The sequence below is a fragment of the Scyliorhinus canicula genome, chromosome 3, assembly GCF_902713615.1.
Source record: "Scyliorhinus canicula chromosome 3, sScyCan1.1, whole genome shotgun sequence".
Lineage (NCBI taxonomy): Eukaryota > Metazoa > Chordata > Chondrichthyes > Carcharhiniformes > Scyliorhinidae > Scyliorhinus > Scyliorhinus canicula.
In genome coordinates, this window is record NC_052148.1 from 206,865,267 (window position 1) to 206,889,253 (window position 23,987).

The 23,987-nt window shown below is 45.4% G+C and overlaps 1 protein-coding gene across 1 annotated transcript in view; it reads right to left on the reverse strand.

The window, feature by feature from the left end:
• The window catches only part of LOC119963257 (SH3 domain and tetratricopeptide repeat-containing protein 1-like), a 111,243-nt gene that overhangs the window by 47,566 nt on the left and 39,690 nt on the right, over positions 1 to 23,987 (reverse strand). The window contains 6 exon segments of the mRNA XM_038792082.1: positions 5,917 to 6,112; positions 6,262 to 6,335; positions 7,613 to 7,802; positions 8,673 to 8,816; positions 9,076 to 9,126; positions 9,129 to 9,180. Of these exon segments, the coding sequence (XP_038648010.1) occupies positions 5,917 to 6,112; positions 6,262 to 6,335; positions 7,613 to 7,802; positions 8,673 to 8,816; positions 9,076 to 9,126; positions 9,129 to 9,180 (707 nt within the window).

Sequence of the window (23,987 nt, forward strand, 5' to 3'; positions counted from 1 at the left end):
TGTAACATGGCGCACTGTACCTGACAACATGGTGCATAAACTGGCATTCATCAGAGACGGATTTACAAGAAAAACATCGTACCTAGGCACAGGCCCCCAAACTATCTTGTGGCCCCGCTTCAGCCAGTGTACATGAGCACCAATCAGAGCCTGAAAATCTGCATTTGCTGATCAGCAGGCATTGCAGAATGACATTCGACTTTGATTGGTCAAAACCCCTTAAGAACGGGATAACAGACTGGTCTGAACATTAAGGCACGCACGAGGAATGAGCGGCGACTAGGCAAGGAGGGAGAGAGAGGCAAAAATCTTATGTTTTACTTTTGCAAAAAAAAAGGCACAACCAGCTGGTTTCTCGACCCAGGGTTGAGGGCAGGCCAGCCAGCATCAGCGAGGCGAGGCGAGGCGTGAGGCACCGGGCGAAAGCCACGAGGTAGAGAGCCAGCAGTTGATGTCGACAGCCATCGAGCAATGCGGGGAGTAGGCGAGGGGCATCTCGGCCCCCAGGGCGGAGAGGGACCAGGGCCAGGTGGGGTGTGGCGTCATTTGGTTTTGTTGGGGGGGGGGGGGGGGGGGGGGGTGCTGAAATGAAGGTGTTCACAGGGATCCACGAAGTAGAAATCCCCCTCTATTATCAAACCAATAAATACGATTTGAAATTTCAATTACGGAGTGAACACTTGTTTAACATGAGTTAATGGTCTACTTTTTTAGAATGGTATATTGAATTACAAAATAAATAAAAAGCTAAGTGTATAATCACAGGCTTTGAAACAGCAGTGACAGAAGTACTAAAGTGGAGTACATGCACAAAATTCATGCAACAATGTACATTTACTGCAGCACGCATCGGGCTAGTGTAATGAACGGTCCTATATCATAAATATATGACAGTCTTGAAGTCTCATGCAAAACGTCACAAGTTTTTGCAGTTTTCGGATGTTCCAAAGTAGGCAGAAACTAATTTAAGTGATCTAATTTCATTAGAATGTTGTCTTCTGCCAGCCAAACATGAAATTTCCTGGATGGAAACTTTGAGGACATCAAAGATCTAGCAATCTCTTGTGCTGCAGTAAATGTGCATGAATTTTGTGCATGTACTCCACTTTAGTACTTCTGTCACTGCTGTTTCAAATGCTTTTTATTGTCTTGGTGTGCAGCAGCAGTGATATCAGCAAGCAAACAGACAAACAATCAATTTGAAGTTTTCGCACACAGCATTGCAAGGAGTTAAAAGCACTTAAAACCTTCATTTGTAACATCAATTCAAAGATAGTAAAATAAATTTCTGACTGTTAAAACAAAAATTAACAGGCTTTAATTTTTTTTAAAACATTTTTTTAATAAAGTATGTGGTTTAAAATCATTTTTAATCATTGTAGAGAAATGAGAAGTGTGGTGAATAGGTTTAGTGAGTTACAAGCACAAATAGCAGCATAAGATTGTATCAATAATAAGGGAGGGAACATTGGGTAAGGCTGTTTATCGCATCACAAAGTTTAGATTCCTAATGGAGAGGAACAAGCAACAATCTAATACAGAACTGGTTTAGGGGCTGGTTTAGCTCACTGGGCTAAATCGCTGGCTTTTAAAGCAGACCAAGCAGGTGAGCAGCATGGTTCGATTCCCATACCAGCCTCCCCGGACAGGCGCCGGAATGTGGCGACTAGGGGCTTTTCACAGTAACTTAATTGAAGCCTACTCGTGACAATAAGCGATTTTCATTTTTCATTTCATTTCATAACTTCTAAATTGGAAGGGTTTTAATTTCAATGTGGTGAGCAGGGGTCCAGCAGTGTAAAATGCAACCAGAAACTGACAGGTAAAACTATAGCAGAACAAGAGTCCCTGCAGTCGCCTCCCTTGCCTCACGCAGAAGCCTAGCATACATTTTGTCTGGGCCTGGGGATTGATCTACTTTATGCTCGCTAGAACTGTTTAAGGAAGAGCTGCTTAAGGGACATAGTTTTTCCCAACTAAAAAGGGAGCTCAAAAGTAGTGAGGACTGGATGCTTAGTATACAAGGATAGAAGGGGGTAAACTCAGTAAACTAGACAAATAAAAAAGGATGGGAGGTGGACGGATTAATTACGCCATCCTTTGCCGTGTTGGAAACAGGGATGTCTTAAGGGGCAAGGACAGAGTCCATTTGGTTAGAATTGAGAAGCAAAACGGCAACATCACTTAGGATATTCTACAGGCCTCCAAGTCTTGAGAGATAGAGGAACACATCTGCAGGGAAATCACAGATGTGGAAGAATTATAGAGAGTGGTGACACAAGACGACTTTATCCCAGTCCATATTTGGGTAATTAATGTTAGTGTAAAGAGGGGGAGGAATTTCTGAAATATGTTCAGGAAAACTTCTTGATTAGTATGTCGTTGACCAAACTAGAAGGGAGGCATTGTCTGATCTGGTGCAGGGAAATGAACTGGGCCAAGTAGACTCAGTATCAGTGAGGGAACACTGGGTAAGGATCACTGCATCATAAAATTGAGATTCATAATGGGGAAGAGCAAGGAACAATCGAATATAGAACTTCTAAACAGGAAGAGGCTTAATTTCAATGGGGTGAGAAGCCAGTGTAAAATGCAACCAGAAACTGACTGGAAAATCTATAACAGAATAATGGTTGATATTTAAGGAAGAGCTGCTTCAGGTACAGGCAAGGTTTTTCCCTACTATCCTGCTTAAATAATGGTAGCACATTAGGATCCTCCAGTCCTCGGGCACCTCACCCGTGGCCAGAGAGGATTTGAAAATTAACGTCAAGAGTCCCTGCAGTCGCCTCCCTTGCCTCACGCAGAAGCCTAGCATACATTTTTTGTCTGGGCCTGGGGATTGATCTACTTTATCCTCGCTAGAACTGTCAACTATACACTACTTTAAGCAGTATTAAGCCAAGCCTCTCAATGCTAATCCAACCAAATCATAGTCCCCCTCCCTGCTTTCGATATCTACATCATCCTTCTCCATATAGTAAGCATAGATGCAAAATTCTTAATACCTCATCGATGTCTTTAGGCTTCACACACAAGTTGCCACTTTGGTCCCTAATGGGTCCTACTCTTCCCCTGGTTACCCTCTTGCCCTTAATATACTTACCAAGCGCCTTGGGATTTTCCTTTATTTTGCCTTCCAGTGTTTCATCATGCCACCTCTTCACTCTCCTAATTTCTTCTCAAGTCCCCGCCCCCCCCCCCCCCCCCCCCCCCCCCGTACTTTCTTTACTCCTCTAGGGCATCCACTGTTCTCAGTCCTTGTATCTGCCATAAGCCATCCTTTTTGCCTTACCCAATCCTGTAGATCCCTCAACATCCAGGATTCTCTGGCATTTTTGGTCCCACCCTTCACTTTTACAGGAATATGTTGGCTTTGTACTCGCTCAATTACCTTTTTTAATGACTTCCACTGCTATGATGTGGATTAGCCTATAAGTAGCTGTTCCCAGTCCACTTCGGCCAGCTCCTGTCTCTCCCATTAAAAAATCGGCCTTCCCCAATTCAGAATCTTTATTTCCAGTCCATCTTTATCCTTTTCCTTCACTACCGTAAATCTTACCGTGTAATTGATTTTCTCCAGAGCATAAAGTATATTCGGGATTGACTCCTTCATGATGGGGAGGTCCCTACTTCCAGGAGTGAGCGGAATATTCCACAATAGTTATTTCGGATCATGCTCCATATCTGGTAGATGTGGTATTGAAGATGTGACTGGTTCAATGACTGGCATGGAGGTTGGATGTGGGGCTGTTGGCAGATCTGGGGTTTTTGCACAAGGACATCAAGAGCAATCGATGATTTTGTGGGGTTTATTAAGAATGAGGGGGTAATGCCCTCAGTTCTGTGGGAGGCCCTGACGGCAGTGGTAAGAGCGGAGATAATCTCACATAAGGTGCAGATCGATTGGGACACAAAGGAGGAATACCAAAGGTTGATAGATGAGATTTTGGAGGTAGATGGTAGAAGCTCAAGTGATCCTGTTCCAGATCTCCTTGCTAGCAAGGGGTGGGAAGAGGCGTTGGAAGGAATGGGGGATCTGTTCTTGGAGGGATGGTTTATGAGTCTGGAGGAGTTATCGGAAAAATTTGGGCTCTCGCAGTCTGACTCATTCCGATACCTGCAAGTTCGCAACTTTGCACAATGGATCTTTCCGACATTCCCTGTAGCGCCACTAACCTCGTTGATGGAGGCTTCTTTCACTCGCAGGGTCAGAGCGGAGTATCTTGGGCATCTATGAAGGATTACATCCAAAGACCCAGTGTCAGTGGAGGGGCTAAGGCCAAGTGGGAGGAGGAGTTGGGGCTGGTGTTGGAGGATGGGGTGTAGAGTGAACTCCATGTCCTCGTATGCGAGGCTTGGCTTACTACTGCTTAAAATAGTATATCGAGCTCATCTGACTAGGTCTGGAATGAGTTGGTTCTCTGTGGGAGTGGAGGGCAAGTGCGAGCATTGGAGAAGTCCGCCAACCATGGGTTCTGGTCGTGTTCTACACTTGTGGGATTCTGGGTCTACTTCTTCAGCATCAAGTTGGCGATTCTGAAAATTAAGCTGGGGCCCTGTCCCTTAGTGGCCATATTTGGGGTGTCAGGCTTGCTGAAGCTGCAGACGGGTATGGGGGCCAATCATAACAAAAGAATCTTTATTTGTGTCATACGTAGGCTTACATTAACACTGCAATGAAGTTACTGTGAAAATCCTCCAGTCACCACACTCGGGCACCTGTTCGGGTACACTTAGGGAGAATTTAGACTGTCCAATTCACCCAACAAGCGTGTCTTTCGGGACTTGTGGGAGGATACCAGAGAAAATCAAGTACACCGCGAGGGGAGCAATTGAAGGTTTCTACCGCAGATGGCAGCCATTTATTATGAATTTCAAAGAGCTTGTCACCGTTAGTTGTTAAAGGGGGGGGGTTGTGATTTGGGTAGAGTGTTGTTTTGACGTTATGTATAAAATGGAAAATGTTTGAATGAAAATATATATTTTTGAAATCTTACCGAGTCACCATCACCAAAATGCTCCCCACAGACACGTCTACTACCAGCCCAGCGTCATTACCTAAACTTGGGTTAAGTACCATCCCCTTCTTGTAGGATTATCTATGTTCTGGCTCAAAAGGCTCTCCTCTAAGTCTTTCACACTTTGCCTATCCCAATTAATATTGGGCAGTTGACTGCACTTTCTTAAACTGTGGTGACCAGAACTACAGTACTCCAGTTGTGGCCCAAGGAGCATTTTATACAATTTCAGCATGACCTCTATGCCTCGGATAAAAAAAGGCAAGTATCCCAATATGCCTTTTTAAACTGCCTTTTCTGCTGCCCTGCCAAACTTCAGGGATTTGTGGATTTGCACTCCAAGGTACCTCTGATCTTCAGTATGTGCCAGGATCCTACCATTCATAGTCTAATCCTTTGCCTTGTTCCCCCTCCCAGAGGGCATTACCTCACACTTTTCCAGGCTGAATTCTAGTTCTCTTAGCTTCTTCACATGCCACAGAGCTTTCAGCCTTAGAATCCTGGCTACTCTTCACTCAGCTCTATTCAACATTAACATAGTTTAGAGAGGAAAGCAATCAGAATTACACAGAATGGGTTTAAACTGTACTGTGCAATATTAGTATGAACAGGTTTGAAATTTCTCAGGGATTAAAGGATCTCCCTTCATTTTCTTGCACATGGTTGATCTTATTCTTAAATGCTTTTTGTACAAAATCCAGTTCTCAATTTCTTGATTTATATAATCTTTGATGCTATTCTTTTTAAGTGGAATGTACAATTTCAAAGGTATGCGCAGTCTCTGATTCCTTGTTTAATATTGACAATGAATAATAGGTTGTTGAACCATCGGATGGACGTAGCTAAATGTAATTACATATGTTCACACATGAATTCTAAAAGAAAAAGTACTTACAGTGGCATAAAGTCTTTCGGCTTCACGTGATTTATTTTCACAAATCCAATTTTTCCATTTGCTTCATTCTTCCCCAGAAACCACTGCAGACATGTGCTGAGGAAACCAACAACCGCAATCTTGTCTTCCATCTGGAAGCTCAGCTCATCAAGTCCAACACCATCGTAATCAACCACCGCCATGCAAGACCCCTGTCCTGGGTAAACAAGCAAAGAATGTTAAAACCAACTTTTTGACACATTGTCATCTATTTGCTGCTTTTTCTCAGCCATCTTTAACCACTTTTCTCCACCTGTATCTTTCTCTAAAATAATTCAGACACTTTGTAAAACATGACCAACTTACCAAGTGGATGAGAAAATTCTGGTGCCATGTCATTCCGTACACCAATGCCTTCACTGTACTTTTTGAAAAACCACCTAAAAACAGAAAAGTCCAGTTCAAAATTATTCAGCCCATGTAATAATTTATTTTAAACCTTGAGCCAGAATATTCTCGCCAGCTTGTAAAATATGTTCTGTAACGAGTGGAAGATCTTAGAAAAACTGAATTCTACATCGGGGCAATTTAAGGGTTAAAAGCTGGGGTTAGATTGTGTTTGGCTGCAATGGTCATTTTAAAAAAAATAATTCTGTTTTGCATGGTCTGGGTGCTTTTAGCAGCCAGAAGATGAAATTGACAAAGGAATGTGTTTTTCAGTCTGGACTAATGGACTGTGGTTTAACTGGAAAAGTTCCTGGGAAAACCAAGGTGCTTTGCAGCCTGCAGGAATAATTTGTTTTTTTCGGTTTGGGGAGGTGAGGTCATTGCTGGGTGGAGTGAAGGAAGGCAGAGAGACATTTTGAAAAGCTTGAGAGAGAAGTTGAATTCTGATCTGCCTAGCACCGTGTCCACAATTCTCCCACAGTAAGATAGATTGTGAGCTCTATGTTTCTTTTCTTGTTATTGAATGGGAAATTGAGTAGTAGTGTTTAAGCGGTAAGCTGTTCTTTTCGGGAGTAACGCTTAATATTGTATTCATAATAAGTTTTGTTTTAAAAATAACCAAGCCCTATTTCTTGGCGCAATCACTCCTGGAGCGAATCATTCTTTCCACATAGTCTTACAAATAAACTAAAATATTGGGGTTTTTGTCCAGTATACTAGCCACTATTGGGGGTCTGGTCTGGGATTGTGACAGCTCATATTTCAGAGTTTTCCACTTTTCTTTTGCCTGTCTGCCATTTTCTGCCCATAGCAATGAATGGGAGAAAAATCCAAGAGTTGGCATGTGTCGAGGTGGTATATGGTACAAGATTGGAGAGGGGCTTGCAGGTGATGTTCCCGTGCATCAGCTGTTCTTCTAATAAGAGGTTGAAAGTTTGGAAAATGCTATCGAAGAAGGCTTGGCAAGTTGCTGGAGTGCATCTTGTAGATAGTGCACACCGCTGCCGCCGTGTGCAGGTGGCGTTAGAAGTGAATCTTTAAGGTGGTGGATGGGGTGCCAATCATGGTAACTGCTTTGTCCTAGATGGTGTCGAGCATCTTAAATGTTGTTGGAGCTAGATTTATCTGAACAAGTGGATAGAATTCCATCATACTTCTGATTTTTGCATCGTAGATGACGGAGCGGATTTACTTGCTGCATAATTGCCAGCCTCTCCCTAACAAGTTTATTATTTTAAAGAAACAGAAATTGGAAAATTCTGGCACCTACTGATGAAAAGGGATGAGAAGCTCCACATGTGAGTTTGGAACCAAAACCTTCTTTCCATTGACCAAAGACTGTCCTGACCATTTGGAACCACTTTTTGCATCTTCAACAACAACAAGATCACTCTGTTTGGGCGCCTGGTCATTTCCTTCGCTTGTCTGAAGGCTGAATGGATGACTGACAAAAAACACTCCTAAAGGGGGGGGAAAAAATGTGTAAATATGAACTTTAAAACATTTGGTGATGTTCACTTCTGATGCTGCCAGAGTGTGGGATCAGGGAGATGTTATCTGTTTACTATTGTGCCTGCTTGACCTGACAGGCAGTTATTCTGGTAGGGATCATTATATTTGAAAGGACCACAGCCTGTAAAGGTATTCAGTGGCCTCCTAGATGTGTCCAAATGACAGACAAATAAACCTCTGGTCTGACAGTCCCATTCTCTCTGATAAAGTCCCATTCTGATTAACTTGACCTGGTTTGAGGTGAATGGAGGTTCACCATCAGGGCCATGGATTTAGGGTCCCTTGTTTGGAACAGGGAACTGAAATTTGGGCAACTGAAATAGGAAAGGGCTATTTGGTCCGATAGCCCCAGTGCTATTTTAAATTCAAATACAAGCATGTTGGCACTAAGAGTTTGAAAGACTTTTTATCTTAGGCATCCGATATCAGTGAGGTGCAGAGCATGAGTTCATGATTTTAAAATTTGTATCCTGATTTTTAAATCTTCTCACGTCATGACTCTTCCCAATTTGCACTCTTATTTTCATGGCTCCACCACATCCCCAAGCTCTAGAATTTCCTTCCCAAATCTCTCCGCCTCCTAATTTTCTCTTCACTCCTCCTTTAAAATTGCCCCTAAAAGCTACCTCTTCAAGCAAGTCCTTTTGTCACCTGTCCTAATAATGTATGTGGCTTGATATCAAATTTTGATTGATGATGGTCCTATGAAGTGCTTTGTGACATCTTGTGGGAAGGGTGCTCTGTAAATGCAAGTTGTTGAATTTATTAGGAGCTTTCCCTTCCAAGTTGAAATACAATTCAGAATAACAGATCCTCACCTTCCTGTAAAAGAAGGCCTTTGCACATTATTTGGAGAGACTCTTCATTTATCTGCACCTCAATCCTGGCTTCCTCTTCATCGAGACAATTCAGCCAAAAGCCTTGATCTAACAATAGGTTCTCCATGCAGTGGCCAACAAAACCTAAACAGCAACAGAAATTGTAATTGCAGGTTATGAAGTGCAGGCCATTGATCATCTAGTTATCTATCAATCACTATTTTCTACTCATTGATAACAATAGATCTCCACAATAGAGTTTAAAAATTACAACAAATGCATATAAAGCATATTTCTTCTACAGCATTTCTTCAGGCCTTTGTAGTTTTAATTAAAGGTGAACTATAAAGCAATCACCACACCTGTGATATTGAAATTACAGTGAAAGAAGAAGCGTTACTACCTAGTGAGTAATATGTTGAAAATTTCCAAATTTCTTCAAATGTTTTAAAGTGATCACAATCATGTCTTGGTCACTATGTATGGACAGCAGCCTGGCTGAAAGCTCCTGAGGGAGAAAAAAATATTGCGTTAAGTGATGAGAAGGGAGATGATGCATGGCAGAATGATAACTTGTATAGATAGAGTACAATACTCTTAAACTAAAACATATTTACGTCAGAATGCTAAATTTAAAAAGAAATATAACCAGTCATAAAATGACACAAACATTTTTGATGTTATGAGAGGCGAGTTAGCCCAGTTGGCTCGATGGCTTCTGTGTGACTTAAAATAAGGCCAATAGCGTGAGTTTAATAATAATAATCTTCATTTTCACAAGTAGGCTTACAGTAACACTGCAATGAGGTGACTGTGAAAAGCCCTCATCGCTACATTCCGGCGCCTGTTCGGGTACACAGAGGGAGAATTCAAAATATCCAAATTACCCAACAGCACGTCTTTTGGGACTTGTGGGAGGAAACCGGATCACCCGGAGGAAACCCATGCAGACACGGGGAGATGTGCAGATTCCGCACAGACAGTGGCCCAAGCCAGGAATCGAACCTAGGACCCTGGCGCTTTGCTAACCACTGTGCTACCATACTGCCGATTGATTCCCATTCCAGCTAAGGTAGACTTGGGATCTGCCTTCGTGCCCTGCTTCACAGAGTGGAAGGCCATGGCAAACCAGTAGTGACAAAATTTCTGAAAATAAAGAGTGCTCAGGATGAAGTACCAGCAGACAATGAGGCAAGGACCTGCCTTTGGGCAGAACAAACTTTTAAAAAAAAAATACATTTATTAAAGTCTTACATGTTAACAAACAAACAATCAACAAAAACACAACAATGCAAATATCTTAAACAAAGAAAAAGTAACCAACTTAAGCACTATATCGAAAACCTCCAAACAGATGACGGTGTCTAGAACATTGCAAAAGGAAATTAACTGTTGCCATCTCAGGTAGAATCTCGCCACTGAATCCCTGATGGTGAATTTAATGTCCTTGCTCTTTGAGAAAATTAAGTCCTCTAATCAACCACAGGCATTGGGTGGAACAGAGACCTCCAACCAAGCAGTATCTGCCTCCGGGCTATCAATGAGGCAAAGGCAACAACCTCCACCTCTACCCAGAGTGAACAGCCAGTGAAACCGAAACCCCAAACGTAACTACCAGCGGACATGAGAGTAATTCCAAACGGAATATCTCCGACTTGGTGCTGAAAAGGAAACTGGCAAGTCTGGGGCAGGACTGAACATATGCATATGATCAGCTGGGGCAAGCGAACAGTGATCGCATCTGTCCTCGGCGTTTGGAAAATATCCATTCATCCATGCCGTGGTCAGGTGTGTCTAATATAGCACCTTAAACTGAAATTAGGCTCAGCCGGACACACGAGGACATGGAGTTGACCCCGTAAATGGTCTCTCTCCAAGCCTCGCTAGTAAGTATAGGGTCCAGTTCATTCTCCCATTTTGTCCTAACCCCGTTCAGAAGGGAGATTTCAGGCAAGAGAATGTGGCCATATAGGTCTGATATAGACCCCTTACCAGGCTAAGCCGAGGATAGAATCCTCTTCATCAAAGAGGAAGGTGGAGCCAAGGAAGGGAAAGCAGTAGGAGAGAAATCGCGAACTTGAAAACAGCGAAAAAGACTTGAGTAGCTGAAATTTGTTCGCTAACTCTCTCAAAACTAGCAAAGCTGTCCTCCATGAACAGTTTACCAAAGCGTTCAAGACCCTTCAATTTCCAGAGTCCAGCCCAGAAGGTAATATAAGGGGAGGATAGGGGCTAGTGAAGACAGGGAGAGAAGTTTAAAACGTTGACAAAATTGTTTCCAGGTTCGAAGAGAGATGACCACCACTGGGTTTGAGGAAAATCTAGCCGGAGAAAAGGGCAATGGTGCAGTAACTATGGCAAGGCGAGTGGATGTTGTACAAGAGCGAACCTCCATTAGGCCATAGATTGAAACGGGATCGTTGATCAATGTGGTGATATGCATGAACACATAAATGTATATAGTTGTATATCAGTGCACATAACTGTCGGTATGACCTCAATCCAGCAGGTGACATCAGACATCCATCACTTGACTGGAGTGACCCATCAGTTGGTAATAGGACGTACAACAGGATAGTCACACTTAGAGTACCTCCAGGGGAATTCAAGTAACTAAATAATAAAAACTTGTACTGGGAGGCAGAAGGGTAATGACCCTAACTGGGCTCGTCTTCCAGGGGGGTTGACCGGATAACATTCACTCATGCCTAGATTTAACCTATAGCAGAATACATTAAGTGCCTTCATTTTGCCTTCGATGGAGGGAACTGGGTAATCTACATTGATACCCGGTGTTCCACCCCATCTTGACTAATAGCCCCATTTGATTAGAAATCCTCAAGGTTATAGAGAGCGACTCAATTGCCAGGGCGAATGAAAGTGGAGAAAGTGGACAGCCCTGCTTAGTGCCTCTTTTCAAGAGGAAGTAGTCTGAATATAAAATGTTTGTGCGAATGCTGGCCGTAGGGGCATTGCATGACAAGCGGATCCAAGAGGCAAATTTATGGTTGAATCCAAATCTCCCGAGAATCTCAAATGAATAACCCCATTCCACCCTGTCAAATGCTTTCTCAGCATCGAGAGATACCATCACCTCTGGCTCGGCAGCTGGGGAGGGGGAAAAGAGTAACACTGAAAAGGCGACGTACATTAACAGCCCTTTACAAAGCCTGTTTGATCCTCCAAAATTATACACGGAAGACATGAATCCAACTGGAGCACCAGAACATTAGTGAGCTGCTTAACATCCATGTTTAAAAGCAAGATGTGACAGTATGAACTGCACTCAGCCGGGTCCTTGTGCCTCTTAAGGAGCAAGGAAATAGAGGCTTGACCTCTATTGGCATATGATCTTCTCCCATATTCACAAAAGGTATCCCTGGAGCGCTGAATCTAACGTAGAGTCTGATTAGTGGTTCAAACTGGGTCTGCAACGTTTTTCTGCTAGCTCTGGAGTGGACCAAGTGAAGGTAATGACATGGGAGAGTACCTTTAAAAAATGGATGTTTAAGCAATGTACCTTTAAGAAATGGAGCAGATCATATTACTGAAGTCATGTCAGAGGGTGGGGGGAGCTGAGCTGAGCTCACTTTTGTTTTTGTTTTTTTTTTAAGGAAAAGGGCTTGGGTGTGTCTGTGTTTGCAGTGAGCTGGATCTGCTGTGATCTCTGCCATGAAAGACTATCTCTGAATCATTTGGGTGATTTAAACTCATAATAGTAATGTCTTTAACCTGATGTGTTTCTATTTAAAGGTGTTAAGTCTCTTGGATGTTTAAAGGAACAACTGAAGGATTATTTAGTGTTGTATTATTTTCTGGGTTATCTTAGAAGTAAGGGGTGTCAAGTGATCCAATGTTTATTTAAAAGGTTAAGTTGAGTTCACGGAATAAGCATTGTTTTGTGCTTAAAAACCCATGTGTCCATAATTGTAATACCACACCTGGAGAACAAGCCATGTGCTTCAAAAGCAACAATACATTAAAGGGGGAGGTTGGTTGAATCCATGATACATTTTGGGGTTCTGAAAACACCTCTCCCATAACAGTAATATAAGGTGAGGAAAGGGGCCAGTGAAGACAGGGAGAGAAGTGATCTACCTGGTGATCTACCTCTAAAATGGAGTCACCAGCCTCTGCTGTTCCAACTTCTTCTTTTGCACATTGTCACAATAAGAAATAATTTCCCCCCTAAGGATGGCCTTAAGAAATGAAATGAAAATTGCTTGTCACAAGTAGGCTTCGGTGAAGTTACTATGAAAAGCCCCTAGTCGGCACATTCCGGCGCCTGTTCGGGGAGGCTGATACGTGAATTGAACCGTGCTACTGGCCTGCTTGGTCTGCTTTGAAAGCCAGCGATTTAGCCCAGTGTGCTAAACCTGCTCCTGGAATACTATGAAAAGCCCCTAGTCGTCACATTCCGGCACCTGTTCAGGGAAGCTGGTACGGGAATTGAACCGTGCTGCTGGCCTGCCTTGGTCTGCTTTTAAAAGCCAGCGATTTAGCCCAGTGTGCTAAACCAGCCCCTTCCCACAATGTGGAAGAGGAGAATGAATTGCCGTCGTCAATAAAGATTGTGGCCCGTATTTAACGGCACTTCAAGAGCCGAACATGAAACCACTCGAGCTTTCCGCCATTACTGGTTGTCTCACCATCTGATTCACCAGACCCGCCTCTCAGCAGCTCGCACTAGCAAGAGCAGGTTGGTTTTAAACGCTGCCTGACCACTCACTCCTGTCAACACACAAGCATGGTACCATGCAGACCAGCTCCTCACTTTGGCAGCGCCAGCCTGGCCAGGCTTCTGGACAGAGTGGATCCGAGACGGGACATCCTGTTCCCTTGAGGGGATCAGAGGACCAGCAGCAGGGCCACCAATACCACCTGGGAGGCAGTGGCAACGGACGTCAGTGCAGGCAACATGAACTGAGGATCACCATCTAATGTAGGAAGAAGACCAATGACCTCCACCTAGCTGCAAGTGTAAGTTACCACCTCTCTCCAGGCACTGGTTCTGCCTGCCTCCTCTCAAATTCCCAAACCCCCCCCCCCCCACCACCCACAAAGCACTGGCTTACATTCTCCCCACATCGGTTTTAATGCTTGGTGCTCAGATCCTCCTGGCACCCACTAGCACAACCCCTTCATGTTCAGGTAGGCAGCATGGTTGCACAGTAGTTAGCATGGTTGCCCTCACAGCACCAGGGTCCGGGTTCAATTCTGGCCTTGTGTGACTGTCCGTATGGAGTTTGTACTTTCTCCCGGTGTCTGCGTGGGTTTCCTCCGGGTGCTCTGGTTTCCTCCCACAGGTGAAAGATGTGCAAGTTAGGTGGATTGGCCATGCTCACTCAACTTCAATCTTGCTAACGGTATAGAAATTGGTGCGAATTGGGGTCAATGATATGCACACCATATTTGAGCGTGATCCAGAACTCGCCATCGGGAGCGAGCCAGTTACATTGCAAACCGATTTGCCCCCGGCATCAACTTCTAGTGACCACTTTAAAATCACTCGAGCGTGACGGGTCGTGATTGGAAAGCACTTAATTCTGTTTGAAGTGATCCAGGTGCTGTCAATCAAAGCTTTATTTATAAAACATGGAGGTTAGACCACTTCAGAGTTACTCAACCGTGAAGTTAAATGAGCGCTGGGGTTGGAAGCTGTCAATATTAGCCTAGTAAAATCAATAACAAAGACTCATTTTCTCTTTCCAGGAATTGACAGGTGCTGCTCCCTGTGTCTAAGCCACGGGTATATTGTCCAGGTCAATGTTAAAGCAGTGAGTTTTTCCCACTGCCACTGTCTGCGGTGCGCTCTAACTTCCAGACAGAGGTCGCTAGTCTGGAGGGTGTGGGCTTCCTGACAGGGGGCTCACACTTAGTGGGTATCGGGGAGGGGCTGGCCCTCAGATGAACTTTGGGGGCAACTCCCTCAAAGAGTTACCCCATTGACACACTGCGAGGTCCGCCGCGTCAGGACCACGTTGATCAACACCCACAGTGGTTCTCGTCCATGTTATTCCCAGTCCAGGCGGACCAGAGAATCATGCAGGCCGGAGACTACTCATAGAGAAGAGAAACTGTTATAAAGAGGAAATGGATTGTTGAATTGTTGTTTTGGCATCACCAGGGAATTATGTCTGAAGTGTACCTGAAACCACAAGTTAGATTAAAGGCACAATTCAGTGGCCTCGTTGCGCTCGAGCGAGAGCACAACACAGCCAGTAGATACTGGGTAAAGCCTCCCATGGGCTTCCCAACAGCCTGTGTGCCTCACAGGATCTACTCGAGTCCCAAGCGGCATCGGAACTCCACCCAAAAGGGGCGGTACCAAACAGCGCTCGCTAAAGTAGGTCTTAAACCTACTTGAGGCCTACCTACCTGGGATCTACTGGCCTCCCTCGATCTACCAGGGAGGCTGCAGCGGGGCGATCAGTACTGGTCCAGAACAAAGTGGACCAAGCGGAACAGCACCTGGGGTGGTTCTCCCAGGCCATCAGAGGCCACTGGTGGTCAGGGACAGGGCAAGGCGGCCCTTTGGTCCTCCCCTGGAATGTGGGCACCTTGGCACTGCCCATCTGGCACCGCCATCCTGGCAGGAGCACAACTGGGTTGCCAGTGCAAGGGTGTCTGGATGGCACTGTCAAGGGTCAGGGCCCGAGTGGGCCATGCCCATGAAAGGAGGGTGGAGGTGGGGTTTGAAGAGTGGGTGCATGCATGACAGCTAAGTAGGGGCGAGGCTGTAAGGGGGCTTAGGAGGGCCTGAAGAGGGGGCCTCCAGGGACCCCATAGCAGGGTGTCCTCACTTGGGGGGATGTGGAGTAGTGCACATATGTGTGAGGGGTGACATTGCCCTTGGGTGGGGGACCCACAAGCTCACTTAGAGATCAGGCACCCTTTCAAAATGGTGGCCTGATCTCAGAGTTCAGCTCCCCAGTGCTGAAAGAAAATTCTGAGGGCATGATTCTCCAGAAAGATTTGTATTGGTGGAGTTGGTGGTGGGGATGCTGAGAGACCAGCAGAAAAGGCTCCTAGAGAAGGTGGAGGACTGAGAGAATAGGTCCGGCTGGCAGAACTTGAGAATAGTCGGTCTCCCAGAGGGGTCCGAAGGAACGGACGCTGAGGCATACATAGCACGTTCGAGAAGTTGCTGGGGGATGTGACTTTCTCCCGACCCGTGGAGGTGGACAGGGCTCAGAGCGCTCGCAAGGAAATCACGGGAGGCAGCCAGGGAGATTGGGAAAGTAAAGGACTAGGACGGGAACCTGGTTGGAGACTCAGCAGGGATGAATAAGGCGTTCAAGGAGTTTTACAGTAGACTGTACAGGTCAGAACCCCCAGCTGGGCCGGAGGGGATGAGGCACTTTTTAGAGGGGCTGAATTTCCCGAAGGTAGATGGTGGGGGTTGGTAGAAGGGCTGGGGGGCTCCGATCAGGTTGGAAGAGATAGTGGAGGGTCTGAAGGCCATGCAGTTGGGTCAAACATCGGGGCCGGATGGGTACCCAGTGGAGTTTTATAAAAGGTTCTCTGGGATATTGGGGTCACTGTTGATTCAAGGAGACAAGGGAGCATGGGGTGCTTCCCCCGACTATGTCACAGGCCACGATCTCATTGATCCTGAAGCGGGACAAGGGCTCGGAGCTATGTGGGTCCGATATCCCTATTGAACGTGGACGCCAAACTGCTGGCCATAATCTTGTCCTCTAGGGTTCGGATGTGACTGGGGAGGACCAGACGGGGCTCGTTAAGTATAGGCATTTGGTGGCCAATGTAAGAAGGTTGTTAAATGTTATCATGATGCCCCCAGAAGGTAGAGATGTGGAGGTAGTGGTCGCAATGGATGCAGAGAAGGATTTTGATCGGGTGGAATGGGAATATCTGTGGGAGCTACTGGGACGGTTTGGATTTGAGCGGGGCTTTATTGATTGGGTCAGGTTGTTGTGTCAAATTCCTGTTTGTGTTACAGTGTCTCCCCATCTTTATTGCACGGTCCTTTTTTAAACGAGTCAATCAGGAAATCACTGGTTTTGTATGGGCGGGTAAGACAAGTAAAAAAGGGGATGTTTGAGCGGAGCTGGGGGGAGGACGGGCTGGCGCTGCCGAATTTTAGTAATTATTATTGGGAAGTGAATATAGCCATGATCAGGAAGTGGGTGGTAGGGGTGGGTCGGTATGGGAGCGTGTTGAGGCGGCTTCATGCAAGAGCATCAGTTTGGGGGTGTTTGTAATGCCACCTCTGTCGTTCCCGCCGTGGTGGTGGCGGCCCCGAGAGTCTGGGGGCAATGGAGGAGGCATGTGGGGGCGGATGGAGCATTGGTGTGGTCACCAATATGTAATAATCACCGGTTTACCCCGGGAAGGAATAATGGAGGGTTTTGGAGATGGCAGAGAGCAGGGATTGAGAGGATGGGGGATATGTTTCTAGAGGGGAGCTTTTCTAGCCTGAGGGGGCTGGAAGAGAAATTTGGATTGGCGAGGGGAAATGAATTCAGGTACCTGCAGGCGCGGTACTTCCTACGCAGGCAGGTCTCAACCTTCCCATTCCTACCACCAAGGGGGATGCAGGACAGGGTAGTTTCTAGAGTGTGGGTGGTAGAAGGGAGGGTTTCTGACATTTACAAGAAACTCGTGGGGTCAGAGGAGCACAGACCAAGGAGTTGAAAAGTAAGTGGGAAGAGGAGTTAGGAGGAGAGATAGAGGATGGTCTCTGGGTGGACGCGTTGAGTAGAGTCAACGTGTCCACAACATGTGCCAGGCTCAGGTCGTTCACCGGGCCCACATGACAGTGGCCCGGATGAGCAGGTTCTTCGGGGTAGAAGATAGGTGAGCAAAGTGTGCGGGAGGGTCAGCGAACCACGTCTAAAATTTCTGGGCATGCCCAAAGCTTAGGGGATTCTGGCAGGGGTTTGCGGATGTCATGTCCACGGTGTTAAAAATCTGGGCAACGAGCCCAGAGGTGGCGATTTTTGGAGCGTCGGAAGACCCGGAATCCAGGAGGAGAAAGAGGCAGATGTTCTAGCCTTTGCTTCCCTGGTAGCCCGGAGACGGATTCTATTAGCTTGGAGGGACCCAAAGCCCCCAAAGTCGGAGTCCTGGCTATCTGACATGGCTAGCTTTCTCGGTTTGGAGAAAATCAAGTTCGCCTTGAGAGGGTCAATGTTAGGGTTCGTCCGGAGTTGGCAACTGTTAGTCGACTTCTTCGCAGAAAATTAACCGTCAGAAGAAGACTGGGGGTCAGATTAGTAGGGGATTAGTAAATGTGATCCTGTAAGGGAGGAAGACGGCTTTTGCACTCTGTTTATAAATTCATGTACATTGTTTATTTTGTTGTAAAACCATAAATACCTCAATACAATTTTGTTAAAAAAAAAAGATAGATTTGTGGCGAGCAGGAATTGCCGTGAGCTTCTCAGTGCTCAGCCCAGCGAGGCCAACAACGCTCTTTAATGTTAATTGGTCCACTTGACGAATCCTCATGGGCTTCAATGCACAAATGAAGGCTTGCCAGCCGATTCACCGGCACTGAACATGCCAGCCCCCTGCTAACAAGGTCGAGAATAGTACTCGTACACCGCCTTTCTGGCCCCCTGCAACTGCCCCACCGTCTTCCTCGTAGTCACTGACCCAAACTCCATCTGGAGCCTCTGCTTCTCCTTCAAAGACCCCTACTCCAGAGCCACCGAGTACCTCCGGTCCACACTCAGAATCTCAACTACCAGCCTTGCCCTCTCCTCCCGCTCAACCCTCTTCCTGTGCGCCAGAATTGAAATAAACACCCCCCTAACTTCAGCCTTCCTCCAACAACATGGTGGCTGTGACCTCCCCCATATCATTCACCTCCACATAGCCCCGTATGGCAGCCCTCACCCGCTCACACCCCTTCATCCGTCAACAACCCCACATTTTTTAAAAATTCATTCATGGGACATGGGCATCATAGGCTGTGCCAGCATTTATTGCCCATCCCTAATTGCCCAATTGACCTTCAGGGGGCAGTTAAGAGTCAACCACATTGCTGTGGGTCTGGAGTCACATGTAGACCAGACCGGGTAAGGACGGCAGATTTCCTTCCCGAAAAGGACATTAATGAACCAGTTTGTTTTTTTTACGACAATCGGCTACGGTTTCATGGTCATCATCAGAGTTTTAATTGCAGATATTTTATGGAGTTTAAATTCCATCAGCTGCCATGGTGGGATTTGAATCTGGGTCCCCACATCATTACCCTGGGTTTCTGGATTACTAGTCCAGCGACAATGCCACTACCTCCTCATTTAAATCGCCATTGTGGCCATTGGGCCTCCCCCGAACCACTCACCAACCTACCCAGTGCAGCGTGTGGTCAGAAACCACAATCGCCGAGTACTCAGAGTTGGCCACCCCAGCCAGCACCACCTTGTCCATCAGGATGAAGTCGATCTGGGAAGCATGGGAGAATTATGAAAACTCCTTCACTCTCTGCCTCCCATACCTCCACAGGTCTGTCCCCTGCCCCCCAAGCACTACATGAACTCCCTCAACCCCCTAGCTATTGCTGACACCCTCAACTGGTCCAGACTAGAGTCCAGGACCATATTGAAATCACCCCCATAAGAACCGCCGGCATCCCCTCCAACTTCCCACTGACCATAACATACCTACCCTCCCCCCATTTTGTCTACAATGCTCGCCACCTCAAATGCCACCCTCTTATTTACCAACACCGTCGTCCTCCTGGTCTTCATATCCAGCCCTGCATGGAACACCTGCCCTGCCCAACCCTTCTGGTGCCCCAGCTTTAGGTGCGTCTCCTGTAAAAACACAACATGCCTTCAAACTCCTCAAATGTATGAAAACATACATAAATGCATGTTTAACCAGCCCATTTAATCCCTGCTCGTCCCACGTGACCAGCCTGGTGGGAAGAGGGGGCGGGGGCTGGTCGGGGGCTCCATGCTCCCTTGCCCTGATCAGCCATGCCACTTTTTGAGCCAGCCCCCGGCCCTTGTCACGCACCTCATCAGGCCCGCCTTCGGATGTCCGCAACTGCGTCACGCCAACCACTCCCACATCAGTAACTCTCTCCCTCCCAACCCCATTACCCCCACCCCCGCCCAAACACCATTTTCCTGGCAATCCCCCACTTCACTTCCATTAACTAGTCCACCCAGCTAGCATGGTGGCCCCTGCCCAAGGCCACTGACTTCCCCATATCTCTCCAGTCCACCACCCCCTCTCCCAATCCTCCCAACCGCCAACAAACAAAGAGAAACAAAAAGGGCAGGCTCACCATCGCCTCTCCCCCATCGAAATCCAGCCCAAACTATTGGTCTACCTTGCCCATTACAGGATGTTTTCTTTATCCAAGAATCAACGCAGCCTCATGACATCGCCCTTGACGGCTCCCCAACCTGCGGTCTCCTGCTCAACACCGTATGCACCTGATCAACCTAGGAGCTGGTTGAAGGTCCCCTTCCCCATCAACTTCTCCAGATTGCTCACCACATACTTGGTGACCTCCACTCCATTGATACACTTGGGAATCCCAACAATCCTCAGGTTCTGTCTCCTTCTTCTCCAGGTCCTCCAATCTCTCTCTCAGCCTCTTCTGGCAGTCCAGAACCATCCCCATCTGCGTCTCCAACGAGACCGTTCACTCCTCATGCTCCCCCACCGCCTCCTCCACTTTCTGGATCGGCAGGCCCTGCGCTTCCAGTCTCTGCTCCACTCTCAATTGCAGCTGAGCAGCTCCACCATCTTGGCCAAATCCTACAAAGCCTCTTTTCTCTGCTGGTGGAATTTGCAATTCAAAAACTCCATCAGCTGGCTACATCGGAAATTGGGCGGGCAGTGCTGCCCCCTTGCCCTCTTCGCCTGTGGTACACCACAATAACTTTCCTGCTCCAGCTGCACACTCTTTCTTGTGGTACTTCTCATCCTCTGATCCACACACCAGCTTCACCACAGGAGTATTACATTCCCTGGGCAAACATTCATGTGCCTTCTTAATTACTGGCTATACTTGCATGATGACGTCTTGGAATACCAAGGCACCCAGGTCCCCGTGTACCACAGCACGCTGTAGTCTCTCTCCATTAAAATAATATTCTGCTTTTCTATTCTGCCTTTCAAAGTGGACAACCTCACACATTATACTCTATTTGCCAAATTGTGCCTAGTCACTTAACAAATCTCTCTCCTTTACAGACTCTTTGTATCCTCCCTACAACCTACTTTCTTACCTATCTTTGTAACATCAGCAAATTTGGCTAAAATACAGTTGGTCCCTTAATCCAAGTTATCAATCTAGACTGTAAATAGTTGAAGCCCCAGCACTGATCCTTGTGGTACCTGATTAGTTAGTTTGTCAAGCTGAAAATGACCCATTTATCCTCGCTCCTGTTAAATTAGCCAGTCCTTTATCCATGCTAATATATCACTCCGAAACAACATGCTCTTATCTTTTTGAAAATTCAAATACACTCCATCTACTTGTTCCACTTTATCCACTCCATCTACTTGTTCCACTTTATCCACTCCGCTGGTTACATCCTCAAAAAACTCTAAATTATCAAACACAATTGCCTTTTACAAACCTATGCTGATTTTGCCTGATACCACCTCTTTAATAATTGATTCTAGTTTTTTTCCCCCAATAACAGAACAAGGTGGAGAATTAAAATGATAAACAACAGGAAATTTAGTGTAGGAAAAGGAGGGGTTGCAGTGGAACATGGTGTTGTCAGAGGAAACAGACCCTTTGGAATGCTGAAAGGGAAGAGCTAGGAAAGATGTTTGCAATGGTGGTATCAAGATGGAGCTGGCAGATGCTGATCCATTGAACATAGAGGTTGATGAGATGGAAGGTAAGGAGAAGCAGGGTTCTGGGAGGGTGGAGGAAGGGGTCAAAGCAGAAGAAGTGCATGAAACGGCAGAGGCCTAGTCAACCACACTGGGAGCGTACAAAATCCTCAGCAGAAGGAAAACATTTCTGAAGCTCTAATGCCGACGATTGGATCGTCTGAACAGTTACGACAGAGATGGGGAAACAGAACAATAGTGAGAGGCGAGTGTGTTAATGGGAAGGTACAATAGCTGCGGACTGTTCAGCAAAGAATAACTGGAAAGAAGCAGGTTAGTATAGAGAATAAAACAGATCTGGTGAAAGGTCACAGACATGAAATGTTAACTCTGTTTCTTTTTCCACAGATGTGTGGCCAGTTAATTAAAGAGTGCAACAGCTCGAAAGCAGTGGCGTGCAGAGGTCTGGTGATGCCCGGGGCAAATCTTGATTGTATGCCCCAAAGACTCAAGTATAAGGCCTAATATACTGAGAAATATTATGAGAAAGGAAAACATTTTGAATATATAAACACAGATGAAACATGAAATAAACGCTTTATTCGATTATAATATAAATCAATCAATTTTATTAAGTTCTTTTCCCCAAATGATACCTCCTGTCACAAAACACCTGAACTACTTCACTTTTTACATCAGCTGTGAGAAATTCTTTTTCAATGCTTATTAAAGCCAGGTTGGTCAGTCGCTCCTGTGACATAGAAGACCTCAGATATGTTTTTATTAATTTCAGTTTTGAAAATGACCTTTCACAGCTTGCGACTGAAAATGCGATTGTAAGCAGTAATCTGTATGAAACACACAGCGTCGGAAAAACATCCCTCCCATACTGCAGTAAAGACTCGAGCATCTTTAGGATCAGGGGGAACTCTATTCCCTCCAGCTCGAAGGAGCATCACAAAATCAATAATTTCGTCATATAACTGAATTCCAACCACATCATTGTCATAATAATTTGCAACGTCTAAACATTCCTTTTTTAATTTCTCTCTTTCTTGTTCATCTTCAATCACTACTGAATTCAAGTTCAGAAGAAAAGAAAATCGGTCACTGAGTCTTTGAAGACGGACACTGCGGTCTTCAATTTCAGTTTTTAATCTGTTCACAATCTCTACCATTGCTCTATTCATTTCTTCTTGTGCCGTCAGTCCACTATCTCTTGCTGACTCTCCAGGCATTATTCGTCTTCTCACTTTTTGGTTTCTCTTTCCCTCTCTGCAAGTGTTTTGCTAAGATGTCATCATATTTGGCCAAAAGTCTGTTTGTTGCTAGAAAGTTTCCTGTATTTTCACTGACTGTCTCCCCTGGCTCTCATAACCTAGATATTCCTTCTCCTCGATGTCCACAATAGGCCAGATTCTGTTTTGCCAGAAAGGATATAACCTCGACAATCCGTTCAGTTATAGCTTTCCATCTTTTCTTTTCAGCAGACATTTGCTGTTGAAGTTCAGCATCTATCGTAGTTGAATGATGGAGTCGAACTACGAGGTTCAGGTATTCCCTCATGTGAGCTCTATGAGAAGGGCTTTTCTCATGGTCAGGTATTCTTGGATTTAATTTTCTCTAAGTGGAGAAACCGTCTTCCTTTCCAAAGTTTGACAGACGACAAATGCTCCTTTGAAAACAAAAAGCAAACAAAACAGTAGCACGCTTTCCGATATAGAGAGTATAACAACCATTTTCTCTCCACAATTTCTCCGTTTGTGGAAACTTTATCAAACCACTGTTTGGAAAATGATCTCCCATCCTTCTCAGCAAATGGACCACTTTTATTCTGATGTCTTTCAGGGCCATGTTGTAATATTGTCATCTTCAAATGATCTGGAATCGGTTTCTTCAAACAGCCAAAATCGCTTCTTTGCAAAAATATGCTAAAATCTTCTTTATTTTCTTCACATGGATCATCACCCTGACAACGAGACTGAGGAGAGAGAGTATTATGTTCTGACCGAGCTGAATCCGTATCAGAAAAATCCTTCTCTGCACCCACATCATCTTTTATTTCTCCAGGTTCTCCTACTTCTTCTTTACTTCTTTTTATCCATGCACCTAATGCCCCTCTTTGATGGGACACTTCTTCGACTCTGGCCCTCTTTTTTTTCCTGTTCTGTGCTCCACTCGGTTGTACACGAAATACTCATAACATTTCATTTCTATCTCAAAAACCGTAAGACGCATGAGACAATGGGAAGAAAATGTTAAACAATCGGTCAGTTGCAGACGGATAAACCATATTTCATTTCTTTGTTCCTTCGTATCAAATTATTTCACACTGATTCTCCACTGATAATTTTGTGCAATTTATATCATAGACTTGCAAATTAGTGGTATCTGTATTTGAATATTAGCATGTTAAGGAATAAATGTCTCCTATTCCGAGATTAAATGCCATAGCAGTCCTCTGATCATCCAGGCTTCACTCTTACTACATCCCACGTAAATATTTCATTAAATACCACCAAAAAACCTATAAAAAAC